The 20,949-nt window shown below is 35.3% G+C and overlaps 4 protein-coding genes across 4 annotated transcripts; 2 read left to right on the plus strand and 2 right to left on the minus strand.

The window, feature by feature from the left end:
• Positions 1-2,111: 2,111 nt before the first annotated feature.
• Positions 2,112-3,791, minus strand: LOC110737034. The gene has a single exon (XM_021917388.1). The coding sequence runs from the start codon at positions 3,789-3,791 to the stop codon at positions 2,112-2,114; it is 1,680 nt and encodes a 559-aa protein (XP_021773080.1).
• Positions 3,792-5,522: 1,731 nt separating this feature from the next.
• On the plus strand, positions 5,523-8,049 carry LOC110737042. The gene is made up of 2 exons (XM_021917399.1): positions 5,523-6,155; positions 8,041-8,049. Exons 1-2 carry the CDS (start codon positions 5,523-5,525, stop codon positions 8,047-8,049), a joined length of 642 nt encoding a protein of 213 aa, XP_021773091.1.
• A 203-nt stretch (positions 8,050-8,252) lies between these two features.
• On the plus strand, positions 8,253-10,697 carry LOC110738928. The gene is made up of 4 exons (XM_021919384.1): positions 8,253-8,624; positions 8,758-8,855; positions 9,633-9,887; positions 10,250-10,697. Exons 1-4 carry the CDS (start codon positions 8,489-8,491, stop codon positions 10,412-10,414), a joined length of 654 nt encoding a protein of 217 aa, XP_021775076.1. The 5' UTR covers positions 8,253-8,488; the 3' UTR covers positions 10,415-10,697.
• Positions 10,698-11,065: 368 nt separating this feature from the next.
• LOC110738916 (hippocampus abundant transcript 1 protein-like) lies at positions 11,066-19,267 on the minus strand. The gene is made up of 14 exons (XM_021919379.1): positions 18,781-19,267; positions 15,999-16,110; positions 14,947-15,059; positions 13,528-13,650; positions 13,236-13,435; positions 13,066-13,141; positions 12,727-12,813; positions 12,555-12,635; positions 12,423-12,455; positions 12,120-12,173; positions 12,000-12,041; positions 11,760-11,838; positions 11,610-11,680; positions 11,066-11,472 (listed from the first exon to the last, which is right to left on the minus strand). The coding sequence occupies exons 1-14, from the start codon at positions 18,955-18,957 to the stop codon at positions 11,404-11,406; spliced, it is 1,317 nt and encodes a 438-aa protein (XP_021775071.1). The 5' UTR covers positions 18,958-19,267; the 3' UTR covers positions 11,066-11,403.
• Positions 19,268-20,949: the final 1,682 nt, after the last annotated feature.

Here is a 20,949-nt window from a genome sequence, read left to right on the forward strand (position 1 = left end):
TTTGCTTCTCCTTCTTCAAGCTTAAACCTTTTACTCTTGTTCATCAATGGAGGAATTGGGGGTATTCAAAATTTTGGCCAATATTGTGAAATTTTATGATTTTTAGAAAGAGAATTGGAAGGAGAGTAAGGATTTGTGATTTTTTAGTGAAGAAAGTGAAGGAATGATGATGATTTTGATGAGAGAAGGTAGAGAAGATGGGGTTTTTAGAGTGAGAAAGAGGTGGGTAGAGGTGGGTAAAGATGAGAGAGAATATGAATAAGGTGAAATGAGAGGTGAGAAGTGAAAGAGGGTAAAAAGGGATAAGGGGGAAATCCCCTTTTTTTTTAACACGGCTGGGACAGGAGCGGGCGTGCATGGTGTGAGGAGCGCCCGCTCCTGCCGTTGGAGGCTTTACTAATTGTTTTTCGAAGGAAGGAGCGGGCATGCAGGGTTCTAGGAGCGCCTGCTCCTACATATTTGCCTCGACCCTGCCTCTTTTTTTCCTATAGCTGATGAGTGGAGCGAGCGTGCAGGGGTCTTGGAGCGCCCGCTCCTAATTTGGTCTGAAGTTACTGCCTTGCTGAAGTAATTAGGAGCGGGCATGCAGTGGTATAGGAGCACCCGCTCCTACTTCTTTACTTCGATTCTGCCCCTTTTTTTTTCAAAACACAATTTTTTTTTGAGAGCTGAACATAGGAGCGGGCGTGCAGTGGTATAGGAACGCCCGCTCCTACTACTTGTTGTAGGTTCTGTCTCAATTGCTGCAAGTAGGAGCGGGCGTGCAGAGTGTTAGGAGCGCCCGCTCCTAAGGTTGCTGGGAGATTCTGCTTTGTTTGCTGGTAGTAGGAGCGGGCGTGCATTTGGGTAGGAGCGCCCGCTCCTATCTTGAATTTTCGAATCTGCCTTTTTCTGCTATCCTTTTGCAAATTACCTACAACAAAAACAAAACACTAAGCAAACATTCAAAATGTTAAGTGTTAGTTTAAGCTCTTTCATCTCTCTCTTTTTTTTTTCTTTTTTTTTGAGTAAAAGCAAAAAATACTCGGGTTGCCTCCCGGGAGCGCTTCTTTAACGTCACTAGCTTGACGCAAATTCGAAAAATATCCTCAAGGTGGGATAAATTTCGAAACCAAATTGTCACCATTGTTTTCATTGTTACAACTTGCCATCTTGGGCAAAACCAAATTGTTTTCTTGACTAACACCTACAACAAATTCATTTTCATCATTTTTTTGAATCCTTCTTCTTCCTTTTTCTCCTTTATTTTCCCTTCCTCTTCTTCTTGGAAGCTTTGATGTCACCCTCTTCATCCTTGTGAGTGTCGGACTCACCGTCTTCAAGCATAGTCTTGAGGCAAGCAAGCATGGAAATCACCTCATCAAACCTATCAAACCTTGCTTTGACTCATGGACATTGAAAAGAGGATTAGTAGCACAAAGCATTCTCAACATATGCAAATCATTATCACTAATAGAATCTAAGGTCATGCAATCTTTTATGGGGGAAGGACATCCTCTCTTGGGGTCAATAATAAGACAAAATTCATCATCACCCACATTTAATGTAAGTTTTCCTTCCCTTACATCAATTATTGCACCACTCGTTGCTAAGAAAGGTCGACCTAGGATAATAGGGGTGAGGGCATCTTCCATCATTCCTAGCACAATAAAATCAACCGGAATGGTGAAATTACCAACCTTGAGAGGGACATCCTCTACCTTACCCTTAGGGAATTTGGTGGATCCATCGGCAAGTTGAAGAGTGATATTAGTGGGTACCAAACCACCAATACCAAGCTTCTCATAAACCGAGAAAGGCATCAAACTCACACTAGCTCCTAAATCACATAGGGCATTTTCAAAGGAAGTGTTCTTAATATAGCAAGGAATGGAGAAGCTTCCGGGATCTTTTAGTTTAGTGGGAGAGTGGTTTTTGATATTTGCACTACAATTTTCGGTTAAGCTCACCGTGGTGGACTCACTCACGCCAACTATCTCATCCTCACTTAACTTAGACATCTCAAATTGTTTTTCTTCTCCAACCTCCTCATTCTCACTCTCTTTTTGCAAGCTCATGGGTGGAGTTTCATCTATGCTAGTCCCACATCTAGTCATGATTGCCTTACAATGTTATTCTTGACTAGGTGAAGAGGTGCTAGGATTGTTGCTTTTAATTGCATTAACTAGTTGAGTTAATTGAGTTTCTAGGATCTTATTGTGGACTTGCACTTGCTTGATAGTCTCCTCTAAGTCATTGGTTTTCTTAGTTTGAGCATTAACAAATTTTTCCATTGTTATTTCTAGGCTTGACTTAGGAGGGGGAGCTTGAATTTGAAGAGGAGGTTGAGGGATAGGAGCAAGGGTAGGTTTATTTCCTCCATTAAAACCGGGTGGGTTGTTGTTGGACGAATATTGACCTCTTTGGTGATACCTATTGTCATTTTGTTGATTTACTTGGTTGTTTGACACATAGTTACCACTACCTTGGTTCCTATAATTTCCTTGATTATTGTTTTGAACATTCCTTTGGCCACTATATTGACCTTGACCATTTCCTTGGGTTTGGCCCCCTTTCCAACCAAAGTTTGGGTGATGTTTCCATCCCTCATTATAGGTGTTGGAATAAGGGTCATACCTAGGATTGGTTTGACCATTGTTAATTGCATTTACTTGTTCCATGGAAGGGGAAGGGGAGCATGAATCATTTAACAAATAGCATTCCGAAGTCACATGATCATCACTTCCACAAGTATCACAAGACATCATTTGTATTGACATGTTTTCATTTAATGAACTAGATGCATGTGAATTTTGACGTGGGGAAGGGGATAGAGAAAAGGATTGCAATTGATCAAACTTAGAAGATAAAGCATCTAATTTTGAGTTAATCATGTTTATAGCATTTACCTCGTACTTTCCTCCTTTCTTGGAAGTGCTTCTCTCATCGGGGCTCCAATCGGTGTAGTTTTGAACTACATCCTCAATGATCTTTAGTGCCTCCGTGGGTGGCTTGTTCATGATAGGTCCTCCCGATGCTCCATCCAAGAGTATGCGGTCCGATCTCAAGAGTCCTCTATAAAACCCATGGATCAAGAGCCAATCTTCCATGCCATGGTGGGGGTATTGTTGTTGGTAGCTCTTGAATCTCTCCCAAGCATCATAAAGAGACTCATCGGGCTCTTGTTGAAAGTTCGAAATCTTGGACCTCAACTCCGCCGTTTTCCCAAGGGGAATGAACCTCCCAAGGAATGCCGAAGTTACCTCATTCCGTGTGTTCAATGAGTTCGGAGGCAACCTATCAAGCCAATCACTTGCCTTGCCCGTTAAAGAGAATTTGAACATGCTTAAGAGAATATACTCCGGAGTCACCCCATTTGCCTTCACGGTGCTACAATACCGTGTGAATTGCTTGAGATGTGCAACGGGATCTTCATGCTTTGCCCCTGAGAATTGATGACCCTCAATCAAGGTGATAAGGGCGGGCCTTATCTCAAAATTGTTTGCTTCAATAGCGGGAGTAGCAATCCCACTTGCTTCTTGATATGGTGGAGGAACACCAAACTCTCTCAAAGTCTTGTTCGGAGCGGCCATTTCAAAGTCTTGAAAAGGTGAAGAAGTTGGAGAATTTGTCCTTGGTGACTCTAATGGAATGGTGTCTCCACTAGACTCACTGGAACTAGAGTGATCGGACTCCACTACCACTCGAGGCTCACTTGATGTAGCACCACTAGCTATCGCCCTCTTTTCTCTTCGATTTGCCCTTACCACTTTTTCAAGCTTGAGATTCAACGGCACAAGAGGAAGTGTCATATTTCTGCGTTTGGGCATAAACAAAGAAGACTAGATGGGATATTAGTAGGTTAGTCAAAGAAAATAAAGAAAAATAAAGCTATACAAATGAACTAGTCTCACATATCTCATAAGTAACTCAATGCTTAACGCCATTCCCCGGCAACAGCGCCATTTTGGTAGAGGGAATAATCGGTCGATGGACAATCACCCTAAAACCAAACAATAATTCTACCTAAACCCACCTAAGACAAGTCTAGGGTAAGTAGAGGATCGTATCCACAGGGAATGGGTAAGTACACCGAGAGTATGAAACGGTTGCAATCTAGTTCAGTCACAAATTGGGGGTTTTGATTAGGTAACTACTATGGAGACAAACACTAGGGGGAAATAGGGATCAACTCCAACCAAACCAACGGATCAAAACAATAGGCAAACATGAACACAAATTGGGTGATAGAGAGGGCACTCAACATTGCCTTCTTTCGAATCCACAACACTAAGCATTCCTAAACCAAACTCAACTAACAAGATAGGCCAACCAAGTCTTAACAATGAGAAGTAGACTACTAACTCGGGTTTGTCTTTCGATCGGTCCAAGAAAGCATTAAGGCACAAGCAATTGGGATTTCTCACCTAATTGTTGCAACTAATACTATCACATCATTCAAACAAGGAACCATAATCAAGAGGAATTTAGCATAATCATATAAGAAAAGGCTCACAACTAGACTCCATCTCTCAATGCAAGCATAAAAGTGAATACATGAGCAATAAGTGGTCATCCAATTACACATGCAATTAACCAATTCTTTAACAATCAATCATCAACCCAAAATGAACATGCAAGCACAAACATCAATCAACCCATGGCTTGGTTGGGTCTTCACCCAACCCCTAGCTAATTAACTACTCACTAAACATGGTGAAGGACATCAAAACAACAAGTTCCAATTCAAACATTAAATTAACAAGTTGAGAGTAGTAGGAATAAGGTAGATTGGACATGCAACAACAATTAAGCAAGATCAAGAGAGGAATTTAACAATTCAAAATAAATAAAAACTGAAATTAAAGAGTAAGAGATAGAGGAAAGAGATTACTTAAAATGCTTCAAAGTTGAGAAATTGTTGAATTCAAGAGAACAATCTTCAATTAATCTACTACAATGATTGAATTTGAGAAGATCTAAGCTAATTAATGAGGGTTGAGAGAAACTAATGGCCTAAGAAAACTAAAGGGAAAGAAGATTCCAAAATCTAAAGTCAAGCATCCTATTTATATGCCCAAAAATTACATCGTAAAATCCGTTAAAATCGGGCTTCAGAACAGGAGGAGCGCCCGCTCCAGTAAGTAGGAGCGCCCGCTCTTGGGTGTGGAGCGCCCGCTCCTAGGCTCTCTGCATGCCCTACCCTCTTGCAGCAATTTGGGGCAGAAAGTAGGAAAACAGGGAGGAGCAACCGCTCCTATTTAGGTGCACGCCCGCTCCTCTATGTGCAGGGGGAGGCAGATTGTGGCAGTTCAGGTAGGAGCGCCCGCTCCTTATAGGCTGCACGCCCGCTCCTGCTTTCCATTGCTTCCAAAAGGTATTTCTTCATGCTTATGCTATTTAACCCATTTTTCATTGCACCTACAAACATGAGCACACACATAAAAAGAAACGGGGAAGCCAAAAGATGCAAATTAGCACAAGAGGAGTTAGAAAAGGGGATTAAAGTAGGGAAAAGAGTACAAAATTGTGTTTAGAAAGCCATGATAAGTGGACAAATAAAACACTTATCAAAGTACAGTTTTGTTGATGGAAGTATCAAGAAACCAACGGATCAAGAGAAATTGGAGGATTGGGAGGCTATTCATTCAATGTTAGTCTCGTGGATTACAAATACGTTGGACCCTTCGGTAAGGGCAACGATAGGAGAGTATGATGATGCTCATCTCTTGTGGAACAATTTGAAGAACCGCTTTTGTGTGGTTAGTGGCACTAGAATTTGCCAATTAAAGATGTCCTTGGGTGATTGTAAACAAGGAAAGACTGATTCCGTGGCGGCGTATTTTGGTCGTATTGCCAAAATTTGGGATGAACTGAACACGTACATCACCGTTCCAGTTTGTTCGTGTGGCTCATGTAAGTGTAATATTGTGGCTCAAGTTGAAAAATTGAGGCAGGAAGATTTTCTACATCAATTTTTAATCGTCTTGGATGAAGCTTATGGCTCGATTAGGGGTCAATTGTTGGCTCAGGATCCTTTACCAACGGTTGATAAAGCTTATCAACAAATAATACAAGCTGAGCGTTTGAAAGGTGGGGAGGCGCGTGACAGTCCTATGGCCTTCAAGGTAGACACTCCTGCCAAATCTCAGCGTGCATCGGGTGGCTTGGATAGGGTGTGCAATCATTGCAACCGCACCGGTCATGATGAGTCGGATTGTTACCAACTCAACGGCTACCCATCGTGGTGGGGAGATCGTCCCCGTGGAGGATTTTTGAATTTTTTAACTTTTTTTCGCTCGAAAATAAATATTGTCAAAATGTTTACCATGGTCCCAAATACCCTCCGGGAGTCCAATTGGGTTGGTGGAACCATACAATTTGCCTTTAAACGGCCTATTTACCGATTTACAACTTACACCGAGTTCATTAACTAAAGCCTACCACGAACATTTATGACAACATATAACGATCATATATGGTTCCAAACGGCATTATATGTCCCCGAGATATAATCCTAAACTTTCAAGGCTTTTCGACACCGGGACTCGAAATCTTCAAAAATTCTCAACAAGCATGGATGTTAGCCTTTAATTTTGGAATTTTTTGTCTTTTTTTTCGCCCGAAAATAAAAATTGCCGAAATGTCTACCATGGTCCCTAATACCCTCCGAGAGTCTAATTAGCTGGGTGGAACCATCCAATTTGCCTTTAAACGGCCAATTTACTGATTTACAACTTGCACCAATTTCATTAATTCAAGCATACCACGAACATTTATGACAAAATATAATGAGCATATATGGTTCCAAACGGCATAATATGACCCCGATATTATCCCCTAAAATCTTAAGGCTTCTCGATATCGGGCACCGAAACCTCTAAAATTTACTCAAAAAGCGTGGATATTAACATTCATTTTTAGAATTTTTTGACTTTTTTTTGCCCGGAAATAAAAATTTCCATAATGTTTACGATGGTCCCTAACACCCTCCGGGATTCCACCTGGCGCTGGGTGCAACCATCAAATTTGCCTTTAAACAACCAATTTACCGGTTTACAACTTGCACTGATTTTATTAACTCATGACTACCACGAACATTTTGACAACAAATAATGATCATAGATGGTTCCAAACGGCATTATATGGCCCCAAAATGTATTCCTTAAAATTTCAAAACTTTTCGACATTGAGCCCCGAACCTTCCAAAATTTCTCAAAACACGTGGATATGACTTCTATTTTGGAATTTTTTAACTTTTTTTTTCGCCCGGAAATAAAAATAGCCAAAATGTTTATGGTGGTCCCTAATACCCTCCAGGAGTCCAATTGGGTGAGTGGAATACCATCCAATTTGCCTTTAAACGGCCAATTTATCGATTTACAACTTGCACCGATTTCATTAAGTCAAGCCTACCACGAACATTTATGACAACAAATAATGATCATATATGGTTTCAAATGACGTTATATGACCCCGAGATGTATTCCCTAGAATCTCAAGTCTTTTCGATAACGAGCCCCAAAACCCTCTAAAATTTCTCAAAAAACGTGGATATTAGCCTTCAATTTTGGAATTTTTTTGACTTTTTTTCGCCCGAAAATAAAAATTGCCAAAATGTTTACCATGGTCACTAATATCCTCTGGGAGTCCAGTTGGGTGGGTGAAACCATCCAATTTGCCTTTAAACGACCAATTTACCGGTTTACAACTTGCACCGATTTCATTAATTCAAGCCTACCATGAACATTTATGACAACAAATGATGATCATATATGGTTCCAAACGACATTATATGACCCTGAGATGTATCCCTAGAATTACAAGAATTTTCGACACTAGACCCGTCTCCAAAATTTCTCAAAAAACGTGGATATTAGCTTTCAATTTTGGAATTTTTTGGCTTTTTTTTCGTCCAGAAATAAAAATTACCAAAATGTTTACCATGGTCCCTACTTAAGCCTTCGAGAACAGATCCCATAATTATTTGATCATAATTTGATTACATGTATTCCGTAAATCCTTCAATTTTTCCTTATGATAATTTTTTTTTTGAACTAGCAAGTTTAGTCATTGAAATATATTCTATAAAAACCACTCTGCATTTGTAATAAATTAAAGGTCTGTTATGATTTAGTGAACTGAATTTAATATTTTTTGAGAGAAGAAAATTAAAAATTAAATTGAAGTTAAGTAATTGAACTAAACTAAACTGAAATAAACCGAATAGAACATGCCTTAATTCTAAAAGTTCTTTCCAGACCGTACCTTTATTAAACCGCCTTAATCCAAAAATGTAGTCCGTATGCAACTTATCACGATTCCATGTCAACCATAACAACCGGATATTTATATGTTAGAAAGCTGACAGTTTAGTCCTTATTATTTATGCATGCTATATTCTCTCTCTTCTCTTCCTCAAATTTCTTGCCATTTTTTTTTTCTGTGATCATCACTTTCCTTTCCTCCGTTCACCTCTCTACGCTTCTTCTCTGAGCTATTCAAAATCATGGAAACCCTAACTATGTCTTCTGCAACTGCAATTCTCAATTCTTCATCTTCTCCCTCTTCTCCTCTCTCCATCTTCTCCCCTAAACAACAATCTTCTCGGCCTAATCTACTTCGTCTTCCTCTCGCTTCCAAAGGTGATCGATTTTTTTTTTCAATTTCCGAGCTTTAATTTGTTCTTTTTTAGTTTAATTGTTGAATTTTTGCCCAAAGTTTGTTATAATTGTTGATTAATTACGAATTTTGATTTTGATTTTTGATATTTTGCAGGGAGGAATGATGAATCTGATCTTCAATCAGAGTCCAATGAGCTGCGGATTGTTCCCGTCGTTGATAATCGCAGCCTTTCTCTCTCTCCTCTTTCCAAGGTAAATGAGTACTTTGCTTGATTTTTATGCTATTTTTGTTTTATATCTGTTGATTGAGTTGCTGCTGTATTGAATTGAGGACTGCTGTAGAAACAAGGAAAAATATGCTTGAATTTATGTGTATATTGGAGTATCAATTTGATATTTTCTAATGCATTTTGCTGTGAGATTAGGTTAAGATATAGAATTCTTGATTAGTTTTTATTCTATGCGTGAGTAATAAGGAGAGGTGAAAAGTCAAGAAAAATGGCGAAGGAGGAGAAAGGGAGTATTTTGAAGTGTAATTTGCATTGTAAAGAGAAGAAAGTTAACAAGATAGGATTTTTGAAGATAATGAGGGAGATACATTTGGTAAAATTGAGCTATTTGTTTTGAATTGGCAGTCATTTTGACAAGATAAAATGCTCGCGTAAAATAATTGTGGTTGTTTGGTTGAACATATACTAGGAAGTTGTTTTTCCATATAGCTATATTTGATAGGAAGTCAGGAAGTGCAGTTTATTCTGTTTTGTGGGAAGTAGAAGTTCCTAGGAAATCTATGTTTTTTCCAGCCAAACAACTTCACATTCTATAACTTCTGAGGCTTTCCTACATTAGATTTGAATCTTCATTTGTTGTTACATCAGTGATATATTAACGGTTATTATGATTGTTTGGTGCTGTTACTGTTTTATGTATGGATTTTATCGGTTACATGAATGGTTGTATGTTTGTCTTGATTATTCTGAAGTGTGTTCTAGAGCTAATATAACACTATTTTGCTCAATCTCTACTCAGGATACTGCAATGGGATTGGTATTAAGTGCTGCCACTGGCAAAGGGTGGACAACGGGATCAGGGATGGAAGGCCCCCCTGAGTCTGCTGGTGATGCTGAATCAAGTGCAGCAAAGATCTCCACTTTCCCCTGGTCTCTCTTTACAAAATCACCTAGGCGGAGAATGCTTATTGCCTTCACCTGTAACATTTGTAGCCAGCGAACAACTCGTGCCATCAATCCTCATGCATATACTGATGGTACTGTCTTTGTTCAGGTAATGTTGTATGGACCAGCTATATCTTTTTATCAAAATTCTCTGCTTTCGTTAACCATTGTTACTGGTGTTTAAGAAATGATTAATTCACCACTCTTTATTTTTGGAATGTCTTCGAAACTGGTCATTTTTGGGACGCTGTGTATAACTCTGTTGAGATTTTATTATCTTACTACTATTTCTACCTACTTGCTTATTAATCTTATAGAATATAAAAATTTTAACTGGAAGACTGATCATCAGTTCATGCTGAAATTTTATGTGTTGAACACTTTATACAATAAGTCATGGTGTTTTGTCTTTCTCTGTGCGTTCATCATTGTCCTAATCCATATCATTGTGCTTTTATTTTTTTTTGGCAGTGTTGTGGCTGCAATGCATATCACAAACTTGTTGATAATCTGAATTTATTTGATGGTATGAAATGCTATATAAATTCAAGCTTCAAATATGGAGGCAATGAAGCCGATGTTAATTTTGACTATCGGGATATTGACGATGGCAGTGATGGATTCTGTGGAATATAAAGCAATGGGACATATGCTACTATAGAGTATGTACATTCTGCATCTATGTATCTGAATCTCAATAGTTGTAACATAGGTTTATTGTACTTGTGAACATTTTCTGTTAAATTATCTACTGTGTCCATATAGCTCAATAAAATCTTTAAGTTTAACTGGAGTTGAGAATGAGTCATTCGTACTAAATTGGATTAGATTTAGTTGCCTTTGTATGTTATACTGCAGCTCGGTTATTTCCATGTACTAGAGTTCTTGAGTATGCATTCAGTTTGGGCTTCATTTTTTACTCTATGCTTCAATTTGATGCTTAAAACCTTGCCTTGTATAGGAGAATACTTAAAATTATTATAGTATTGCATATATTTTTAATAAAACTATAAGGTTTCAGGAATTATTGGAAAACGAGTCAAAATTCTTATCATTAAGGATTCTGTATATCATAGTACACTTTCATCAGAATTCAGAAATTGATATCCTCATGAAGAGTGTAATATACCTTTGCGGGAATAGCCTTCTTTTGGATCGGATATCGTAAAGTTAAGAATATTATAATTCTGTTTATTTGTGTGGAAGTGATTTGTCCAATTGTGAATTTATATGTATGTAGGCTGGATGGAAATCTGCCCTAAAAGGTTGTTGAGTGCGTAAAGGTGCTTTTGATTTATGTAATTCTTTGGTCTAGCTGCACTTAGAGATTGTAATCATCAAAAAGCTCTTTGAAATAAGAAATTATCTAGCTATCCTATTTAGAAAAACACAGACTAGCTAAATTGGGATCTTTTATAAACTTGCCCTCTATATATACAACATAATCATGGGAAATCTGATATACATGCCTTGGTGATTGCCTTCTGACTTGGTTCTTAATACTGGCTCAGCTCCTTCTGTCTTGGCAGCATACCTCAGTATGTATATTACTCTTCATTCTGTGAGATGCCCACCTTACATTCTGAAAAAGTAGATGTTATTCTTACTAGAACTCTATCTGTTGCCTAGGCTACCATGTTGCTTGAAATCTTCGGAGTTGCCCTTATCATTAGACTTTGAAGGAAAGCCATTGCCTGCACCAAATTTAGCATTTTCTTCAAATTCCTTGGTAAAATAATGAATTTTATCACCCATGAGGAAAGCCCATATCTAGTCTTATAATTTTCCCTTGGGTCATTTTCATGTCAGTCGAGGAGGTAGGAGCCCTTACCATGCATAACGCGATACACAACAGGCTGAAACCGGGGAAATGGAATGGTGCTTTGTCTGAGAGGAAAGTAGCTGACGGCATAGGAAAGAAACAATTAAGGTTATTTGCTCCTCTTTTGGGAAAAGGAAAATAAATTTGAATTTGACCTACCAGTTAGAGGGCTAAAAACCAATGGAGATATGATATTGGCCAAAGAACCTATCCCTGAGATGCATCCTTGAGCCTTACCCTGAGAACAGCAAACACGAGTAGAAAAATGTGACAAGAGAACAATCAGAAAAGAATTTCTGCAAGGGAAACAGTATGTAGGAGCTTTGGAGCATTTGACCTTGCTGAATAAGAAAATTAGAGCAATGATACTTGAATCTTTAGAAGTGTAAGGTATTTTACCTGTTCACTTTCTCCTACTTGTTTGGAGGCAATGCTACGCATCTGCACACGTTTAGCAGTCTCTGTTATGTGCTAGAAAACATTAGAGACAACAGTGAAGGTAAATATGAGAAGACTTACACAAGGGTTTGTGAAAACAACAAACACTGAAAGCCCGGCTACCGCATAAATGACCTGTGCAAATAGTTTTGATGATCTAATAGTCAGCAAAATTTCAAATATTTCCAGTTCTAAGCAAAGAAATGTCATCAATCATGTAAAGGGTGAAAAGTTAGCTATAGCTTAAACTAAATCTTATTGCATAGTTAGCTGTAGCTTAAAGTAAATCTTATTGCATATTAGTGTGAGTTGTATCTGTAAGTGAATACTATTGCACACAAGCATTAGTTGTTTATGAGATTGGGTATGGTCGAGAGATATTACCCAAACATCCCAAGCGACGCTGTTAAGAATCATCTGCAAAATTCAGAAGCTCGTTTAGCAGTATGATCTAGAATGTGATATCTGTTATACAAATAATTAGGTTTTGGAAGGAAGGAGAGAGAGAGAAACTACGTTTGTGCTCGCCACTAAGAGCCCAAGTCTAAGCAACCATTCCTCTCCTGTTACTGATAGTAGCATGGGCATCAAAACTAGCTGCAGAATTTGACATGTTCTGATTTGAGAAGTGAAAGAAAAGAATACCAACTTTTTAAGCTCTGAGAAACATTAAAGTTTATCTCAATACCTGTGAGACCATTCCTGCAATACCAACTATCAGCATCAGGTCTGCGAACTGGTTTTTGCTGAAATGAAACTCTGCTTTCAGGAAGTACTGCATCAGATGAAACATGTTTTTGGTTATGTATTACAATATCCTCTAATCTTACTGCAAGTTTAAGATCATGCTATATACAAAAGGTTCTTAATATTCTATGTTTTTGATATTTATGCTACTGCTCAATGTAGGTTATTGTTAAACTAGTATGCATACCCGGTCTTCAATTGTGTTAGATTTTTAGAGTTTGTATGTGGGATTAGTTCTGTGTTAGAAGTTGCTTGTAATTTGGTTGGTTTGAGTCATTACCATCAATGAAGCTTGTAGGCCACCCTCTGCTAGACTATTGAATAATACCATAACTGTGATCTGTGAAAATGTTTTGCTGCGTAAGAAAAAATGTTTTAGATGGGTTAGACAGTTGATATTGAGAAGAGAAACAAAATTTAGACGATCAAGTTTCGATGCTGATGAAACACCTGCTTCCTAGTAAGCTCTTTATATTATGGAAGGTTGGGATCTTCTTGAAAATCTGAACCTTCTTTGTCATATCATCATCTGAGGAACTGCTTGGGTCAGATTTCAGGAGTGGCTGAATTGAAGCATCAGTTTTACGTGTTATTTCTTGAAGGAAAATCCTCATGTAAGCTGCGGCAGCCATGGCTGAAAACGCTGCAGCCTGTGAAGTTTATGTTCATTAGTCAGAGACTGTTTGATGAATATCGATAGCAGGTGCCAATGAGCGAGTAAGAGAGAGTGAGTGAGAAAGACCTGAAATGTTTGTGCTGTGGAAAGAAACCTAGCTGATAATGTACCACATACAAATGCAGCAGAACTAACCCCTGCAAGAATACCAAATGCTGATGCTCGTTTTCCCTCTGAAATTTTGTCAGCCTGGGGAGAAAAATTAAGAACTATTAAGCTCTAAATTAACTGCTAGTCGCTATTCAAAAAAAAAAAAAAAAATTAACTGCTAGTCTGCTACATTTATATTGCTTTTAAATTTCTCCATTGATCTTACAATGAATTTGATTAAAAACATAAGCATAACATGTTCTAATGACTTTGAAATCCCTTGTTTTATCTATCATGACTTTTTTTGTTCATCTAACTTAACTAGTTTCAATAATAAAAACGTGTGGGATATATTCTTTAGTGTAGTAATGTATTACTACGTAGTTACAGCTTGATTGGTAGAGCGTGATAATGTGCAGTAGTACTTAATATCGAAGAAAGAAAGAAAAGTAAACTAGTTTCAAATATAGAAGAAAGAAAAGTAAAAGGGAGGGATAATTGGTTAAGATAGGATTTGGAAATTACAGTAGTACTTAATTGGTAAATAAACTTAAGAAGGTGCTTATATCATTTCACTTTAGGAAAAACTGATATGTCATTACAAAACGGAGTGTCTACGATAGTAAAAGAGATGTGTCCAAAAAGGGAAGCCGTTGGAAGGTCAAATTAGTAATTAGATCAAACACCATTTGAAAAGTGACAAAAATATACTAGTATACGCCACTTGTATGATAGTATGAAGCTACTGCTAGGCCGTATAAGTTCATACTCGTACTAAAGAAAGGGACAATAATCCCATACTTCAATTCACCCTAAAAAGAAATCAAAGTTGAGAAACTTCTAAATTTATTTGGCTTATACTTGGTTTTTCAATTCAACTTCCTCTATAGAGCTAAATAACTACTTTGCAATATAAATTGAAAAATAAATAAATAAATTATTTTGTCATGTTCGTAAGACCACTGCTATATATATATATATATACACACACGTCGTATTCGTATATATATATTCTTAAATAATATTGGTTGATATTTCTTATTGTCAAGTTTATCTATCAGTAAGTATTCCTATATTATACGGAGTACCCTTTTATATGAATTCTTTTATCATGGTGGGCTTATGGGTTATGTATGATAATTAATGTTATTAGCTAGTATACATTTGAGTGTACTTAAAATAGTGGGATTAATTAAGTGGTATTGTGTTGTGCACACATCAACATTGCGTACTCACATAAAATGCATGTACACATGAACATGTGTCCGAACACTTGGACATACAAATCTATGCATAACAATCAATAGATGATATTTTCTAGATAATTCGAAATTGAGAGATCAAAGAGAAGTAATAGAAAGGGATATATAGAGATGGAGTTAGAACAATACATACAACGTAAGCAAGAGAGAGACAGTGAATAGCGCCTTCGGATATCATGGATGCCAATGTTCTTAGCACGTAATAGGCGTAGAAAAAACTCGTTTCCCTACTATATGCCAATACCACTGCATTCAATTTAGAGCAACAAAAATAATTTGTCATTGTGTTGAAATATTCTTCGCTTGAATCATCAATATTATTGGCAAATCAATAGAAAGTTATAGATATTACATAGTACTAGTCGACATGAGTGCAAACAACACGCATGCTACTACAATTTACTCATTTCACCTCCAAATGTGGAAAAGATTAAAATGAAAGAGACAAGGAAAACAATTGCATTCCACTTTGCATACCACTTGATGGGATTTCTCTATCAACCAGAAAGATATAAATCATAATTTTTTTATTTTTTAAAAAAATAAAAAATAAAGATTTGCATAGATAAGGTAGCTAGCTAATTAAATATTACGTTTACAAAGTTAAAGAGATTCCTCAACACTTAATATTTAGTAAAAATATAAAGTCAGGAAAATTAATTTAATTTTTACAAAACAGTTACTTTATTGAGATAAAGTAAAAGTGAATCATTAAAAATAAGTTTTAAACAGTAAATAATATAAATTGAAGTGAAGTTATCCTTTTAACATGTATGTTGGCATTATGTTACAAATTAATTAGAAAGAAATGAGATAATTGAAACAAAGATAGAGCGAGTGACAAATCAAATTGACAATGCATGAAAGTATAAGTGTGTGACTAGACAAATTAATAGATCTCATGTCATGGCCACAAGACATATAGTCATACCAAGTTCAAAAATAGCCAACTATTACAAAACAAAATTATTTTTCAAAACTATTTGCCACCTCTTATAATACTGTATTTATACTTCGTATGTGTCACTCTCTTATGATTGGAACGTTGATAAAGATATTAAAACTCTTTCTGTTTATATGTAATCATCCACACAATTGTGAGATCTAAATTAATTGTAAGATTTGATAGCCATTAAGTCAAATTGTTTAAGCAAAGCATTAGAATTTAGAAAGTAAAAAAATTACCTAGGGGGAGAATATTGAGCGTCAAAGGAAGTGTCAAGAGTGATTTCCTGCCGTAAATGTCCGATAAATTACCTATTAACGGAGTCATTAACACTGACCCTATCCCTGAAATCTGCATCATAATATTTATTCATATTATACCATAATTAAACAATGAAGCCGATAACATTTAGTATGGAGTACTCCGTATCTTAATATTTTAAAAAAATAATAATAAAATTGTGTCATCTGTTGAGCCCATAAGCAAACCCACACGTGAGTGGAAGTGTTGTCCCACATTAAAAGATTGAAAAAGTGAAAAGAAATATTGGGATGTGTATCCCACATGGAAGAAAAAGAGAAAATTGTGTCTATCTAATAATGTTAAGGGACTACTCCCCTCATTGTCATATGGTTTTGAGGTGGAACCTCTTTGGTCAGGTAAAGTGGACAGTTGCCACGATTGTGGCCCAAACCTCTTTATCATCTTTCCTACAATAATCAATAAACGTACTACCTCCGTTAATTATTATGTGCAACTTTGGAATATTTTATATCTCACTAATAATACCCCAAAGTTGCACATAATAATTAACCGAGGTTGTATTATATTATGGGTCTTTATTTTTATTTATCCCACTTTTTGTTTAAAAAAAAATGCATTTTTCGATGTAATATTATGATTAAAATATTTCAACATATACTATAATACGTCCATTTTTCTAAGTTTAATTTATCATTTCACCTAGATCATCATAAGAATCATAACACATATCCACGAAGCACTTTTTTGTTAATTTTAAAGTTTTCCAAGTATTGATCTGATTCACATGTTCAATTCAAACTCTCTCTTTACCTTTTCACAGGAAATCGAATTTTGTTTGATACGATTCTCTTACCATTAATAAGAAACAAACCATTAAATAATACAAGTAAATAAAGCTAAGGTAAAAACACATGCAAAAATCTCATCTATTTCTTGAATGAAAAAAAAGCCAACTTTAATCTGATCAAACGAATTATATACTTGTATATGCTACCAATAGTTTTTAAAAATGTTTATACTTGTATATCTACCAATAGTTTTTTAAAATTATATTTTATTTTTTTGCAAATTAAAAAGTAAAATTTTATTGGTCCATGAAAGAGATGTACAATTAATCAATTGTTAATATTGTTGCCGACATATTACTGGACAAAAAAATTAGTCATATAGTATTGCCAAGGAAAACAAACGAAAAGTAAGGGAAACAAACGAAAGAAAAATAACTCTTACAAAAATTAAATAATGAACGAAGATATCTACTGTATATGAGTAGAACTTTCGTTTTTTTAACGTTTTCGTGAAGATATAAAGTAAAAACTGTAATAATTTCGGCAAGTTACAAAAACAAGAGAAGGAAACTTCTTTCTTACATTCACATAATCACATGTAATATGTGAATATGTCATGTTTTATTATTTATGCAGGAAAAAAAAAAACCAGACAAAATTTCACAAGTTAAATTAATTATACTAGTACTTCAAAGTACATGTAAAATGACGTTAATTTTGTACACCACTGAGGATGAATAAGAAAAATCAAGAGTGGTAGTACGATGAAAAAGAAAAATAAAGAGTAGTACTCCGTATATTAGACCTTAGGGGTTAAAACATACCGACTACCTCGTAAAAGACATCATTTTATAGATGATTATTGACGAGTTTTTGTAACTTTTTGTAGTCCTGTGAATCTTTAATATTGTACTACATACTACTTCTGTTACAGGTTATGTGTAACGATTAGACATTTTTCCTCTATGTTTTATGTCAAATTGTTGCACATAATCTGTAACGGAGGTAGTATATGATATGTCACTTAAGTGTCATTTTCATGTGATGTTGTGGGAGCAAAGTGTAATACAAGTGAGGAGAATTCCTATTTCCTAATTCCTGTGTTGGTAGCTAGAGGATGTTACATGTTCGATCAATAGAAATGGACAATTGAATGTGATATCATGTTGTAAGTCATATAATTAGAGAATCAAGTAAACAAACTAAAAATTTAAGCTAATAGTTGTATCACGTCACTTATTAAGTTATGTGGATGTAACATGAACTTCCTCATACTTACTGCTAACAATTTCACGGAGTTCTTTTGTGTTGATCACTACTTGATCCTACAAAGCAACTTAATTTGGAGGGTGGTCAATGTAATTTCTTACGACGTACACTTGGAAACACCAAGCCATAAACATACAAAGTACTCCGTACTTAAATAGTGTTGTGTCTTTTCATTTGATCATTATTTGGAAATATGTAAATGGACAAATCATCATTTGAATAATGGAACATCAAGCCAATGTATATTGTATACTCCATAATCTATAATCAAAGAAAATGCGAACTTTTTCAAAATTGATATACACAATTATCAATCATAATAACAGCCAAACAGGGGAGTTGTTAAATTAGATTATTTAACTAACTTTTAATGCTACAATATTAATTATCATAATTAATTGGGATCAAATGAAGTACGTACGTTATACTCGTAATATTAACTTCATTCAGTAGTTCAGTCCCTCCTATAATAAATTGAATATTTGTAGTATTTTGTTGCGTTACTTAACACGTACTCCATAAGATCATAATTCATAACTAATTAAAATCAACTATTATTATGAATAAAAAAACCACTGTGTAAGAAAATTAAGGAGATACGTGAAATTATGAAAAACACCCTTTGGAGAAAAATAAGGAGAAACATGAAAAAATAAAAACAAGTTAGAGAAAATACAGGAAATGAAATGAAACGACGTACCGCCTGCTGGAAACCAGAGAGATAAATGGCAAGAGAACATTCATCTTTGCCAGGACAAAGTGCTTCCATTGTCACGTCTGTTAACGCCGGCATCGACACGACACCGGCGAACGAGGCCAAAAAAAGCGTGACAAAAAGGTGTGTTAAGCATCCAAGCTTCTCCATCTCCATTTCCATCTCCCTCTCTTACTCTTTACGTTATGGTATGTTTTTGTAAGATTTTAAGGAAAAGGTATTAATAAAAAGAAAGGGAGATGGTAACTAAAACGAATATTAACCTTTGCTTTATATAGTGCTTTTAAAAATAAAAAAACAAACAAACAAAAAAGTATTTATGTATGTATATTTGTAGAATTATTATGACATCATACAAATTTTTGGAAATTTGAGGAATATAATTGAGGGGTTAAATTAATAAGATGTGTCGTTTAGTTTTATGGGGTTTTTTAAATTTTATTTTATGCTTTTGCTTTTAGTACACTTATAGTGGGAAGGACGAAGCAATGAGATATTCAATAATTCTACATACTATATAACTCCATCTATATAAGTCTTTTCATTCTATATGACATGAAAGGGATATTGAGTTAAAGACGAAGGTCGGTGGTAAATAAAGGTAACTTTTTGACTATTGGTATATTAATTAGCCCGGAAATAATTGTTACATATATTACTAGTATAAAAAGTAATTTATCCTTGATGTATACTACTCATAATACTACTTTAAAATTTTAGCAATAAAGAGTGAGAATTGAATGGACCAACTATAATTATAAGAAGTAGTCTTTAAATAAAATTGTACTCCATAATATGTATACGAGTAGACATATAGTACTGTGTTGTAGGATAAGCATGGGTCGAGTATGATATTTGAACCATTATTATAATTATTGAGTTGGATATATAATAACTAATGACACTAAAAATGATATTCATAAACCGAGACAATAATTAAGTTGAGTATCTAGATTATCATATCGGAGTTTAAATACCCTACTTTAGAACAAGATTATCCATTGGCATAATTAAAATAGAAAGAGATAAGCAGTGACAAGTCTTAATACTATACATGGATTGATGAATATATGGTGATATGGATGGAGTGTTAAAGATCTACTTGCTGGGAGGAATGAGTAGCGTCAAAGTTACGTAGTTGAAAAAAGAATGGTTATTTACTGCTAAGTTTTAATTTTTCTGCCTTTTTTTGGACCTACCATGTTACCTACATAACGAGAAATATTAGTAGATACTCTTTGAATCTTTGAAAAAACTTTTGAAATTATTCAACAAATTCTATACTACGGAGTATTGTTGTTCAAGATATCTACTTTATCTAGCAATATATGGATGTAACAGAGGTTAACAACTCTTTGCATTTATGGTTAGTAAGCCACTAATAAGAAAATTGTAAGTTGGGGGGTGTTATTAGTTTATTATGGATATTAAATTGTGTTGGGGAGTATATAGTAGAGTAGGAAGTGAATGAAATTTATTTGTGCGTTGACAATCAAGAACGTCTCATTAACATCTTTCACTTCTTATATGTACACTATGAAGGACATATATTATTTATACCTGATGTATGATGTTCGGAAAAGTTATAAAACGTAGTACTCCGTATATATCTTACAATGAGTGCCGTATTTCGAAAATGGAGTAGTTTACTAATGTATTATGTGTAATTTAAAGCAACTAAAAGCGAATCCTAAAATCCACACTTAAAATAATCTTATCTTTAATATTTGTCTGACTTAATTAAAATGGATGGCCTATTTGCCGACCTTTTATAAATTCTAACTTTATTAACACAAATTATTCTAGTAGAGCCAATACATATAGAAACAATATACTTTTCTTTAATTATTAAAAGAATAAATAAATAAATAAATAGGTGTGGCACAAATTTAAGTTAATACCAGGTTTACTGATTTAGGTGTGGCACAAAATCTAACTTTATTAACACAAATTAGTACTTACTTACTAGTATATACGAGTATTAATTAATTATAATTATGATGTTGGCCTAACTTTTGAGATCAAATATGAAATATCTTCTTTTTTCCAACATAATTGGGAAAAAGTCGGAAAACACTTTATCATCTCTCACAACGAATTCTTCTAATGAGGAGATTGAGTAGGCAATCTAGGCATTAGGCATTACGCACGTAT

The sequence above is a fragment of the Chenopodium quinoa genome, unplaced genomic scaffold (assembly GCF_001683475.1).
Source record: "Chenopodium quinoa cultivar QQ74 unplaced genomic scaffold, ASM168347v1, whole genome shotgun sequence".
Classification (NCBI taxonomy): Eukaryota; Viridiplantae; Streptophyta; class Magnoliopsida; order Caryophyllales; family Amaranthaceae; genus Chenopodium; species Chenopodium quinoa.

Excerpts from the sequence above, each read along its gene's own strand:
- LOC110737034 (XM_021917388.1), bottom strand. The coding sequence starts at position 3,791 with ATGACACTTCCTCTTGTGCCGTTGAATCTCAAGCTTGAAAAAGTGGTA.
- LOC110737042 (XM_021917399.1), top strand. The coding sequence starts at position 5,523 with ATGATAAGTGGACAAATAAAACACTTATCAAAGTACAGTTTTGTTGAT.
- LOC110738928 (XM_021919384.1), top strand. The coding sequence starts at position 8,489 with ATGGAAACCCTAACTATGTCTTCTGCAACTGCAATTCTCAATTCTTCA. Across the intron at positions 8,625-8,757 it reads TCTTCCTCTCGCTTCCAAAG|GGAGGAATGATGAATCTGAT; the intron begins GTGATCGATTTT and ends GATATTTTGCAG. Across the intron at positions 8,856-9,632 it reads CTCTCTCTCCTCTTTCCAAG|GATACTGCAATGGGATTGGT; the intron begins GTAAATGAGTAC and ends ATCTCTACTCAG.
- LOC110738916 (XM_021919379.1), bottom strand. The coding sequence starts at position 18,957 with ATGGAAATGGAGATGGAGAAGCTTGGATGCTTAACACACCTTTTTGTC. Across the intron at positions 16,111-18,780 it reads TCTCTGGTTTCCAGCAGGCG|ATTTCAGGGATAGGGTCAGT; the intron begins GTACGTCGTTTC and ends ATTATGATGCAG. Across the intron at positions 11,681-11,759 it reads GGTTTTTAGCCCTCTAACTG|CTACTTTCCTCTCAGACAAA; the intron begins GTAGGTCAAATT and ends CTATGCCGTCAG.